Genomic DNA, 13,307 nt, shown 5'->3' with positions numbered 1-13,307 from the left:
GAAAGTGAATTTTATAGATTACTGTAAAATATTGATGTGCACGTGCAAACAAAAAAACTCAGTAAACTGTGTGTTCGTGTGCGTACGTGCACGCGTGTGTATTAGCTGTGTGTTTGTGCGTACGTATGTGTGTGTGTGTGTGTGCGTATGCGTCTATGTGTGTGAATTAGCTGTGTGTGTGTGTGCATACGTATGTGTGTTTGTGTGCATCTGTACGTGTATGTGTGTTTGTGTGCGTGTGTACGTGTGTGTGTGTGTGTGCATTCGTGTAAAATCTCTGTGTGTATGTGTGTGTGTGTGTGTGTGTGTGTATGTGTGTGTGTGTGTGTGTGTGTGTGTGTGTGTGTGTGTGTGTGTGTGTATGTGTGTGTGTGTGTGTGTATGTGTGTGTGTGTGTGTATGTATGTGTGTGTGTACGTGTATGTGCGTGTGTGCGTGTGTACGTGTGTGTGTGTGTGTGTGTTCATTCGTGTAGAATCTCTCTGTGTGTGTGCCGATATATTTCCTTGTTTCTAACACCCAAGGCTACCTTTTGTAACAGCCGTCGGCTAGTTAGCTATAGTACCACCTAGCCACATATCTATCTGTCACAGTCGAAGCGGTAAATAAAACAAGCATATGTAATTATCATGCCAACCTCTTAATTGAATGAAAGCTGTACCATGCAGTAATAAGTCCATGTTTGTAATATCATGACTAATGCATATTTATGACATATCTACCCATTCATATGTCACACAGCATGACGTTGTTTTTCAGCACTCCTGAGTATCTCGCACGTTGAACTAGTAAATAAACCTGTCAAAATGCGCTGCCAATAATCCTCTCAATAAACCACAGTTAATTGCATACAAATAAGGCTACACCAATTTAAGTTATTGGTTCTTGGATTTTTTCAGAAAAAATATGAAGCGACAGGGCGAAAAATAAAAACAGGTCTAGGCATCCTATTATAGCCCCAAATACTACAATAGGAGCCATGAGGTCAACACAAAAGGCTGGGTTAATATTTAAACAATGAATTTTGAACTTTTAATCAAACCACTGCATTGATAGATGGAAAAACTGTAATAAGGACTTTTCTCAACGGTTGGGGCAAAATATATCATTAAGCATTTTGAGCTGATTCAGAACCAGAATTTTTTTTTTGCAAATCAGAAAAAAATGAATAGGCGAATCCGAGAACCAACAAATTGAATTGGCCTAAGGAACTGAATGTATTTCATTTCACTGACGCTGCATCAGAAATTGTCTGTGTACGTTTTTTATCATTCAAGATCTCTAGATATTTTCTTACCTAAAGTTATATATGATATATATACATGTATATATGATATACAAAAAGAAATTTTTAATCAAGTAACTGGATAGATTTTAAAATGTCAATTTTCAAAATTTACAACTGACAGTTTTGTTTTTCAAAATGTATCCAGTTGTTTGAGTAACGATTCCGTGTGTATCTTATTACCTGGGTGTCTAACCTTCATATGTAATATGTACAGGGCTTTTAAAATCAGCGTTGTTAATCCATATTATGAAGTATGTTGACAATAGCATGATATATCGACACATTGTAGTTACTGTATCATTTTGTTAAGGAAGTAAATTAAATGTTGTTGGAAGCAGTGCTTCCTGTTCTGATGAAACTAAGGACACGTTTCAGTACGGAAAGGAAAATACATACAGCGTGACTAAGGCAGTACTTAAACAAGCCGTGAGGCTGCTGTGTTATGACGAACGCAAGTTGCATTAGCCCAAACACAGCTAGTACGTACTGACGTGTAAGACTCACCAAGGACAGTAGGTACTCCTGCATCTCTGTAGGTGCCCAGGCTACGTTCTCCGCCATCGTCACTTTAAACCGTCAACAAATCATCTGTAGAAGCTCCCAGTGCAAATGTTTTGGCGCAGTCAGATGCAAAAGCACAACCGGCAACGCGGAATATTTTTGCTCAACCACGAGTTGTTGTTATCCAAGAATCCAGCTGCCTGCCAACCTTGTAATGTCTTGTCTTTGCCGACGTGAGGAAAGCCTTTCAGTGAGTGGCTGGTGTAAAATATGTATGCTGCAACAAGCCTGCGATATCGTTCTTTTAGGAACTCCCTCACGAATACGCACAGAACTATCAGCGGCGTGCAGACGAGGGTCTGTCACCTGAAACTGACCAGAAGTGTCAGTTTATATTGCCGATGTAAAATCTGAAGTGTGGGCTCTGATATGCGTGAAGCTGGATTGTAGATACGACAAAACCCCACATGGGAGTAGGTGTACCCCCCTCCCCCCCGTAAGATCAGTGAGTCACCCACAGCTGCTTTATTTCAGGAAAGTAATCATCTTCTTTGAAGGGGATAATTGTGTGAGAAAACACGTGGTGTTGACAACAAAGTTTCCCTGTGACCACATATGGGCATGACGTCGACGTTGTTGGGATGAGCTCGAACGCGTGACGTCACGTCGTCGTGGCAACGACGGAAACACGCGGCAGGGCGTTTGGAAAATCATCGGGAAAGTTGACAACCTGATGTGGGCATGAACAATGCTGCTTCCTCAAACCCGGCACACGTGCACACGCATAACACCTACCTCCCCATAGCCTCAAGGACGTAAACGTCACAGGAAATTAGAACGATTTAATAGGAAACGATCAATTTTGCAAGTCTAAGCCTACCTAAAAATCTCAAATCTCAACAACATTGAAACATACTAATACTATGAATGCTAACTATACGATCACCGATAGCTGGAAGACAAACAAAACATCATCCCGCTTTAATATATAGTATATTAGTAGTAGTAATACAACGAGATTGCACAAGTGGCTGGTAAACCAAATACGTGCGATCGATGGTTTGGTTTACATCATACACAAACAAATTGTTTGAGGACTTATGCAAATTATCGGTAGGCAAACCAGCCAACGGTTACCCGTTTTTACCGACCACTCGCTGGCCGTGACGTCACGGAGGTCGCTAGTATCAAAGTGACATGGATAGAGAAAACTGTTGTCCCGTAATATTCCGTAAGGTGGCACTTATGAACGGACGGTTGCTGCATCGTCACTGCCCTGCAAAACTGCAGCATTATAGTGAATAATGTGTTAAAGATGGCTTTGGTAAATGTATGACTTGTGTCTTTCCTATCTATTTCTACCTAATATATACCAAAGTGCAGCTGAATTGAATTGAAGGCAGATATACGCAGTAATTTTATATTCCCAGGAAATATAACGTGGTAGCTTTATTATTATCGCGAAGTACCATCACATATACAGTTCTTAGTAAAGGTTTAAGGAGAGCTCCATCTTTACATATTACCTAAAGTACAAAACTGGCAGATTGTTTGCTCTAGAGGAGTGCGGTTATGTCTTCCTGATTCGATTTGAAATTTGTGACAACCGATTCTTAGAGAATCTGTGACGTATACGTACATTTGCAATCTCAAGATATTCTTCTTCGATAATGATCTTCATCAAGATTGTTGGCATCGAAGAAAAGACATTTGTGTATTATCATATTACAGAATCACAGTATACCAATTGTATCCTGGTGATTTACCCATCGACTTAATGTGCGAGAACCTTTGAAATACCATCTTAAGATTCTTATGTAAGTTTTACATATGTAAAACCTTAATGTTATTTCCCTCTTTATTCCAGGGTTTATAATGCATTACGTACTACGCCACTGATAACGTCGCATTCATATTCATCTCTATTTCCTTACAAGACGTCCTATCCGTAGTTCAAGGTTAAATCAGTGTTATAAAATTCCATGTCGTACGAGATTTCATTTAGAGTGCAATTCAGTCTATAATGTCAGGGATGTTTTGTTGCACAATTGCACCAGCTGTCTGTTCCAGTCCTTGATAATGTAAACCAAGCATCAAATGTCAAATACGCAATAAATAGTCATTTGTTGTGAAAACATGATTTCGTTTAGAGTATGAATTACAACACAGCATATAGGTTTGCAGATAACATTTTGTCACACTTTCCCGCAGCAGTCTTGAAGAGCAGTACAGGCTCTGACAAAAAGGAGGCGCTATTAGCTTGGAACGCAGTAAATGACCAATCTGTGAATCGCCCCCCCCCCTCCCCCTTCACACCTTGCAAGAGATTTACTTTCATGGAAGTTCATCTGCGTTGGTAGTTACATGTTTAAAGTTAAAACTTTTGGTCCAACACAAAAAATTCTCTCACCTAGAGCTTTCGACCAGTCACTCTGGGTCAGTCTACTCAGGAAGACCAGAGTGACTGGTCGAAAGCTCTAGATGAGAGAACTTTTTGTGTTGGACGAAAAGTTTTAACTTTAAACAAAAGATTTACTTGTTGACCCTGAGGACTAGGACAGTTGGTTTCTCTGATATTATTTCAGGACTTCCTGAACTTCCCTCCTAGCAGAGGTTTGACTTTGTTTTAACGTGTTTTTAGACTTTTTTTATCGGGTTTCTTCTTTTTGTACTGGATTGATGGTGGGTGATGCTGTATTATAATTTCCTTGGGGGGGGGGTGGCCCTTGAGCCGAGGAACTGGCCTGTGTAGACCCTTAAGAAACAGCCTTGCGCCTAGGCCAGCCAAATTCGGCCAGAAATCAAAACTGAAACGGAACTCGCAGAAAAGGTCAATCTCTCAAGGTCATGAGGTCAAATCCCCGATGACCCAAATAACGACGCCGTGGTAAATGTGTTTCTAACAGCAGCCAAGCACTGGCGCTGGTTTGAGCAAAATTCATTCCAGCATAGGTCATACATAAACAGGTTAGCCTTTAAAAATATCGACTCTTTCGAAATATTTGCGCAAGAAATAGAAAGGCCGAAATAGTGTCTGGCTCATGGGAAGTTGCAGGTTAAAGGTCATACAACAAAAATCTCCTGATACTTCTGATAACTTCTGTATGTGAGAATGTAAGGTCGTATCGATCTCTGTCAGATAGGTCAATAATACAATAACAATTTGGCGTACACTATAAAGAAATAAAAAAAAGTTCTGTTACATTTTTAGTGTGCATTTGTACATCGATGAATGCACTTTGTCATAAGTAGCGTTCCGTCCGTGAATTTATTTTATTTTTTTAATGACGACCTTAACAGGTACAGGTCACAACAAACATGATGAACAGAATCTAATGTAGTTAACAGATACAAAACCGTTACATAAATTCAACTTCTCTTCGCTTTTTATTCATTGTAGAAATGATAAAAGAACAGATTTGTTTTTCGATGGAGGGTTTGTCTAGGAATTTTTATTTTTCTACCGTGCTTTTAAGCATTTCATACACTTAAACGTGTATGAAATAGGGAAGTCTTGTTCCTTTCTTTTTGTTATACAGTCTACCTTCTTTACAAAATGGCATTCGTCCTCTACATGTATTCTTCCCCATCCCAACGGCAAAGGATTATGGTTGTGACTATCAACACCAGGATATCTCTTACACGTTCAAGTCTGTCCCACGCGTTCAGCGGCTTAGCTTAATTGGACCGTTGGATGAAGCATTTGTGATGCAAGAGTCGTTTGGAAGACCTCTGGGTCCGATCTGTCTTCTGTGGTTGGCGGATTGGCAGCGCGCTAAGCACACAGGGACTTAGTTACGTGAACGTACTTCGTCTTTGAGCGTACATGTGCTGTGTTTTGCATCGGGTCCAATTTGCGTGTAGTCTGGGACTTTGCACCGCACTTCAGTCTTTAGTCTTCAACGCAAATCATTGTTAGTTATGTCTCCTGGCTGTGAAATGTCCTGTCTGTGATTTGAATCCAATTTTAGCCGATCCATGGATACTGCACAGCTCCCATTCGCTACCGATTACTCAAGTTCATGTCATCTATAGCTGTACAATTTCTGTCCGATTGTTCAACTGATTCGGTTCAATACATTAGCTCCTATGAATTATCCATACAGTGTACTAATGGGGGAAAATACATTAAAGAATGTTTTAATCTTCGATACTGCATGATAGAGAATCGTTAAACCTCTAATGTTGCCACTGACATATTCTTTACCTGGTTTGCAGCATACATATATTCTGTAAGTAGGATGATCTCATTCATACACATATCTGGCTTTGTTCGATCTTGGTAGACCATGCGAAACTCCCTGTACTTTTGTTAAGTCAATGAAGAATCTGTTCTATTTTTGCACCTATCCCCTCACGTCCACTGTACCATTGTTACACTCCGTTACACAAGAAGAAAACAGCAATACCTTAAGAATTCTTCAAGAAACGTAAACCATCTTTAAAAGGCTCCAGTGATGGTTATCGGGCTTTTATGTTTCATTCTGTCTACATCAGAAGACCAAAATAAACCGCTCAAAGTACTGTGTAAGCGCTGATCAGTTCATAAGGCTGGAAAACTGCTCCATTTGGCGTCTGTGATAAGAGACCGCCTCAGAAACCTTGATCTGTGCTAAACCTTGAGAAGTCGTTCAGCTGACAGGATCCTTTGATCAAATTTCTATCTGTATCGTCTGCCCTTGGCAACACTTTCAGATGCGATCTACGATATTTTAATCCTTTCAACAGTTATATTCTTCTATAACAGAATATTCTTCAACCAGTGACTTTTAAAAGGTGAATAAATACGTATCTCCTATTTTATGTTTTGTATATAAAAGAGGTGATTATGTAAAAGGTAAAAGATGTGTTTTGTATAAAAAGGTTTTAAAACAACTCAATTTAGAAACTGAAAGAAAAAGGATTACATTTTAACGTTACATGTTAGCCTATAATGTAAGTGAAATCTATCAATATAGCTCAATATCTATGTCTATTTACCATAACTACTACCCACTTAATGTTACCTTTGATATTTTACATATTAGTAGTTATTGTTGTATCAAGAAGGATTGTTGAACTAAACTAGTGTAAAGTGATTTATAACATAGTAGGAAATTTGGCAAATATCAGCGGGTTGTCTTCATTTGTTCTTGTTATAAAACTACTTAGAAAGTTCTCTTCTCTTTAGGATATTCATAAACTTAAAAGGGCATTATAAGACATTTTGTAGCAGATATTGAAATATTGATTTTAAAGGAAAAAATCGTACGTCCACTTTTAAACATATTTATGCATTAATCTCACATTTCTGGCACTAAAACAGACCAGACGAGGTGCACTCACTCAGTTTGTGGTGCCACCACAATCTACCAGAATGTAAACAAACATGGCTGACAGCTGTGTTTCCAGCTTTTAAACACACTCTCAATATGTAATATTTCGCCACCTCCACTTCCTGAATAGCACTTATATAATTATTTAGTAGTAGGGCTGATCCAACTTACTTTGGAAAGAGATGACCAGAACATTGACCTTCTGAATCGTTCTATGTTACATAATGCAGCTTTAATAGAACACACGTAATTCATGTTCAAAGCACGGCCCGTCTTCCAGTGCCCTGCACATATTAGCCTCCATCACATCAGTTACAGTCTTCACTCAAATATACAATCACTATACTCGCGTCTGAGAAGTACACTGATAACATATCAGCCATCCCAACATGGCCTACACTCCTGTAGGACCGGCATATCTCTGATCGGCTGTTGAAGCTAACAAGGCGAAATATTTGGTCAACGGAACATGCAACATCATATTAAGTGTTTGATGTTATCTTGCCTTTTTCTGGCACAATATCTGTGTTATCAAATATTGGCTTCGGCTTGTACTGGTGGATTGTAATAGGCATCCACTGCGAGCTGATGCTCTTTTGTTTTAACAAATTACAGAAAACCCACAAATTACAGATAAAGTGGGATCCTGTGTCTTCTTCTGTCTTCGAAATAGAAGACAAACCCAATAGTTTTTACCAGTAGTTTGTTAGGAGTTATCAGTAGTTCTCTGTGTATTAGTTGTCTGTTCTTATACCAAATGTTCCTTCTGTTCTTAGCCTTCGGGCATGAATTTGCAATAAAACATATCATTATCAAAACATTTTCAGTCAAACCTTACAAAAGGCATAGGCTCTAGAACAAACGAGGTTATAAAATGCGAAAGAAACATTCAAGGTTATACAAGAAGCAGTTTGCTTCATAGTTCCATAACAAAATTACTCGGAAAACACTAACATCCCACATACAACGTAATAGGTGGATTTGAAGATATATTCTATATGAGAAGTAATAGGAAGGGAAATTAACGTACTACCTGATATTTACCGTATCTCATTAGATAAAAAGCCAATTGCAATCTATTTGTCATTCGCCAAATGCTTGCATCGGTAAAGCTTCGCTATTAAGCTATCTTTAAATGAGCAAAAGGGAAATATCATTGTCGTAGATTCCACTTAAATGTCAGAAAAAATTATTGTACTAAAATCAACTTATATCATATTAAGCGTTACAAAAACTTATTGGAATTACAGTGCACAAATTTCTTCAATTATGATATAAATTGATATTATGGATTGTGCTGTAGGATAATACCCGCTATTTCATCAAAACTGAATATTTGTTGTATCCTTTTTCCGCACTAGAAGACTCCCTGTAATACATAAATCAATTTCCATCTTATAAAATTTAGTTGCTTCTTGATTTCTTATGTTTATACATCTGTTCAAATGCACGATATATCTTCATATAGTTCTGTTATTCTTTTAGTATAATTTTTCATCTATACTGATTTCAGTTTACATTTAATTTCTCTGTTATGTTACTTGTATAATTTTCCTTTATATAATTTGTATTATGTTCCCCATGCCCTCTTGGAAATCAGCAATTAATGTTGAAGGGGCCACCCATATTCTAATAAAGACGAAAAAGAATGGATAAATATATGAAAATTTAAAAAAAAATGAATGAAATCAACCATAGCCCTGACACACTGTTATTGTTCATGCTCCCGTCATACCCGATTTATCAACCGTCACACTCTCCAGCGACATGCCCGCCCAATAGTCGTGACCTTTTCATTGATTAACTGACACACAGGAGGCAATTATCTCAAAATGCCGAGCAATATACCTACAGAACGGAGTGATTTAATTTTGAACGCCATCTCCGGGGAGCAGATCATTACGTTTTGATTATAGTGGGATATTCAATTACCGGGACAAGTTCAATCTAAATCCCGGACCGCCTTTCTGGGTGCTCGGGACCTACCAGGGTGTGGAGGGACGTGGCTGTGTACGTGGCTGTGGAGCCGTGTGGCGTAACGGTAGCGGGTTCGAATCCTGGTTGGCATGATGTCACTGATCTTGTGCCCTTGGGAAAGACACTTTACACGACTTTCCTCACTTCCACTCAGGTGTGAATAAGTACCTAGCTTGGGTTAGGACATAAAGTCGGAGGTCTCGTGTTTGAGGAGAACACCTCAAGCACGTTAAAGATCCCACCACATTTATCGAAAAGAGTAGTGACTCTTCCCGGTGTGAGTGGCTTAAACCTTACAGTTCAAGGTTTGAGATCTTGAATAGGGGATAGTCACATGTTTCAGTTTCAGTTTCAGTTTATTTATTTAACCAGAAGATACACTCAGGTCATTTGACCTGTTTTTCAGGTAGATCTGGGTACAATAAAAATGCAGAAACAATACAATGATAACAACACAGTACATAGCACATAATAGCCATACAGCAGTACAAATACAATATAATTACAATGAGTTTTTGAAGGCCGTTACAGTTCGGAGCTTTCTCTGTTCTATTGTGAGCTGGTTCCACAGCACTGGACCCTGGTACTGCAGGCTCCCTTTGTATGTGTTAATGTTTGCCGGTGGAACAACCAGCATGTGAGGGTCCCAATTTGCTAACTGGTTTACAGCTAACCTCGTCCGTCTGTTCAACATTGGGGGTGGCATCCACTTACACATTTCAGACAAGTAAGGCGGCATTTTCTTGTTTAGTACCTTAAAAACAGTCACTAGTGTGTTTACTTCCACTCTTCGTGATAGTGTTTCAATACCCGCCTCTGTTAATAGAGTGTCAGTAGGTACTCGGTCCTGCAACGTTCTGCCGGTGATGATTCTGGCAGCACGGTTCAGCAGCCTGTTCAGTTGCTGTGTTCTTGTCTTGTTGCAGTTCAGTAGCGCTAGCAACCAGGCAGTGGCACAGTAGTCCAGATGTGAATATAACAAAGTGTTGCACATAGTTTGTAATATACCAATGGTGACAAAGGGTTTCGCACGACTTAGGGCATGTTATGTCAATCCTTCCACAAATGTGGTAATCTTGTGTGGGGTCGTGTGGCGCAGCGGCAGAGTGCTCGACTCGGAACCTAGAGGTCCCGGGTTCGAGTCCTGACATGCCACCGATCTTGTGCCCTTGGGAAAGGCACTTTACACGACTTTCTTCTCTTCGCTCAGGTGAAAATGAGTATTGTCCTGTCATGTAGTATTTGTCCCCTATGTTGGTGACGGCATTAATATAAGTTGAAAAAACTTGAGTGTGTCGTCACCACGTCTGGTGATTACATGTTGGAATATAAAAAAAAATGTGGTAATCTTAAGGAAAAAATAATAAAAGAAAATTCGCGACAGGCAATAGAAGGAAGAACTTACACACAACAAGCCATTCGTGTTTCCAGAAATGAACAGAAATACTACTAAGGCCAATATTTGCTGGGGCAGTTACAATCTGTGGGCAGTGCAGGGATGCCTCTTGGGGCAAGCGATGAAGTAGATATATATGGTGAAAGCAATAAGCAGTATGTTGTCTTCAACACTTGATGTCTTTTAAAGCCGTACTAAGTACCAACTTCCGTCTTACACAAATAACTAAAATGGTGGCGATAACTGAACAAAGTTTAACCTACTTTAAAGATTATCTCTGCAATCCGTTTCTCACGAACTTAATCTTGAGATTTGTTGCCGACTTAACGTTTCAAAGCTATTCGTGCTACACGCAGTGCATGTAATACTGCAGAATGTTTCCTTAGGAAATGCCACAGCCATTTGAGCCATACCTCTGGGATACTAAACACAACATCGGCCGTTTGTTTTCATTACTACCAGACTGGTAGCTAACCTTCATCAAGATCCCTGCGGCTTTTGGCGTGTTGCTTATTTGTCTTACGGGTACTAGAGTTCACTGCCATGTATTTTGAATCTCCTTGGTACTAGGGTGTGCTAATGCCATACAGTGGCCCGCTTGATCGCATATGGCGGCGCCTATCTCCGTTTCTATGGCCCTTGGGCCACACAGCTGTGCAATCACTACAGCAGGGGGCTAGTCCACTCCCATACTTTCTGAAATCCTGAGTGTTAAGCAGAGAAAGGCTAGAACCAGTCTGCGATACAAACGCAACCTTCCCGTTTTCCGTCAGTGACATTACATTTATGCCTCACAGATATCAGTATTTGATAGGATAGGATTGATTCAACTTAATACATTAAAAGAATGACAAGTTGACTTTGAAAATCCAAGTTTACCGCCCTGACATTGCATTGGATGCCTGTACTGATCAGTTCATCACAACCCTTTGTCGTGCCCGGTTATAATGGATGAAACAGGTGACCTCATAAGCACGTCGGCAGAACGTACTGCACCTGCGCGAAACCCGTAATGTATTGTGCATAGCACTTCGGTAGAACGTCTCATATAAGGTTGTATTGGCTCATATAAGGTTATCATTTCGACAGTAGTTTCCAAATGTTATGTCGGAAAGAATATCCTCTGCAACAGGCAAAATTCTGATGCAACGTTGACCAAAAACCCAACGAAAAACGCGAAAATACGGGGTTCTGCGCAGGCGCAGTACGTTCTGCCGACGTGCTCCTCATATAACATCACTGCACGTCACATGATGTACGTCCTTTTCAAACCAAGAGTTTTAAAAGGTCAGTGGCATGTGAGAGTGTTACTGTAGTTGTCTGATATCACTGGCGTGTCATATTGTGTTCCCGGTTACAGACAGACCCCCTCTTCACATTGTGATCGTGGAAGTGCATTGGATCCGGATTCCAGCCAAGGAGAATTCATGTACACGTTTCTCCGTGTGAACGCTGCAAAATGCATTGAAACCGGCTCATTCCCAAACCACATCGGGAGGTAGGTTTGAACCGGCTTGAACGCATTCCGATTTCAGTCGCAATGTGACTTCACCGGTTTACTTTAATCACATATTGACCACGTCATAGATAACGGGGTCATATTCCTTTATTTCTTTATTCATATGCAACACCAGGTAGGTGTCCGCAACTTCAAGAGCATTAATGACCAAATAACGCACCTATTCTAGGACGAGCTCTACCGTACCCATTACAGGACCACCTACTGAAATGATAGATACTCTGGACGTCATCTACAGACAGTGACGAATCATTTGTGTCTTTCAATCAATCATTAAAAAGATATGGTGATGCAATCACTGTTTTATACAAAATACCAAACTTGTAATAAGATAGCAGCACTATGAATTATTTATGATCTTTTTTCTCATAGTTTCGGGGAGAAAAGAGTAGAGAGAGAATCCATCATCGTATTGGTAACTTGACACTGTTAGGCCACACCAAGTCATTTGTATGGATGACGTCCTTTGGAGACCCTAAACCCAATGCGAGAGCGCGCAAAAAAAAACACAAGAAAGACCGTAAATTTAACGCAAGATGCCTAGATTGAAATATACTAAGGGACGAGAAATGATAGGGCACAAATTGAATGAGAGAACACAGTGTAACAACGAAGAAGTCATGAAAACAGTAATAAATCAGTGGAACAGCAGTTGTCGTCCTGTCCTGTTTCTTTCCTTTTAATCACATCTTCCTTATCTTACTGTCGTGACTCTTACAGGAAGCGGAGTTTCTTTTTTTTGGGGGGGAACAGGACAAAACCAATGTGCGTGTGGACGTCATCCATAAAAATCACTTGGTCTTACCTTACAACGTCAAAAGAGGACACCACTGATAACACAGTAACCTAAATAATGGCTCTGTCACACCGATCACGCAAGGCACATGTCCCCAGAAACACCTTTATAATCACAAAGGTAAAGGTTCATCAGGCCACAGCAAGTAAATTTTATGGATGACATCTTCCGCAGACTCCAAATCTAATGCTATAGGGTGAAAAAAAGAAGACGAGCCCAGAAATCAAAGAATCCTACATTTTCAAATTTTGATATAACAAACCTTGTTAAAACATGATGACACCACAAATTCAAACGACACATTTGCCCGTTTTTGGCATACAGGCGAAAATTAATGCGCGCATTGATGTCATCCATAAAATGACTTGTTTTGGCCTTAGGAGTTAAAACCGCATCACGGTACCAGTAGTGATAACCTTTGGTGAGATAAGTTAGAATCTGTATGCCCGATACACATCAAAATGGCAAATAAAATCACAGTGTAACCTATAATGTTATTGTAACAGCTTCCACAA

At 39.8% G+C, this 13,307-nt stretch overlaps 1 protein-coding gene across 2 annotated transcripts in view; it reads right to left on the bottom strand.

The window, feature by feature from the left end:
- LOC109475178 (cAMP-specific 3',5'-cyclic phosphodiesterase 4C-like) overlaps window positions 1-13,307 on the bottom strand; it is a 222,234-nt gene that overhangs the window by 205,713 nt on the left and 3,214 nt on the right. Inside the window, exon 1 of one of the 2 annotated variants that reach the window (XM_019775727.1) lies at window positions 1,793-1,824. The exons of the other annotated variant lie outside the window; for it this stretch is intronic. Within the exon in view, the coding sequence (XP_019631286.1) occupies window positions 1,793-1,816 (24 nt within the window). The 5' untranslated portion in view covers window positions 1,817-1,824. Of the gene's footprint in view, window positions 1-1,792; window positions 1,825-13,307 lie in introns of those variants that run through there. 2 annotated transcript variants of the gene reach the window in all.

Source organism: Branchiostoma belcheri, unplaced genomic scaffold, assembly GCF_001625305.1.
Source record: "Branchiostoma belcheri isolate BF01 breed outbred unplaced genomic scaffold, Haploidv18h27 scaffold33, whole genome shotgun sequence".
Classification (NCBI taxonomy): Eukaryota; Metazoa; Chordata; class Leptocardii; order Amphioxiformes; family Branchiostomatidae; genus Branchiostoma; species Branchiostoma belcheri.
Note: the sequence above shows the minus strand (reverse complement) of the source record. Positions and strands in the feature narration are given on the sequence as shown.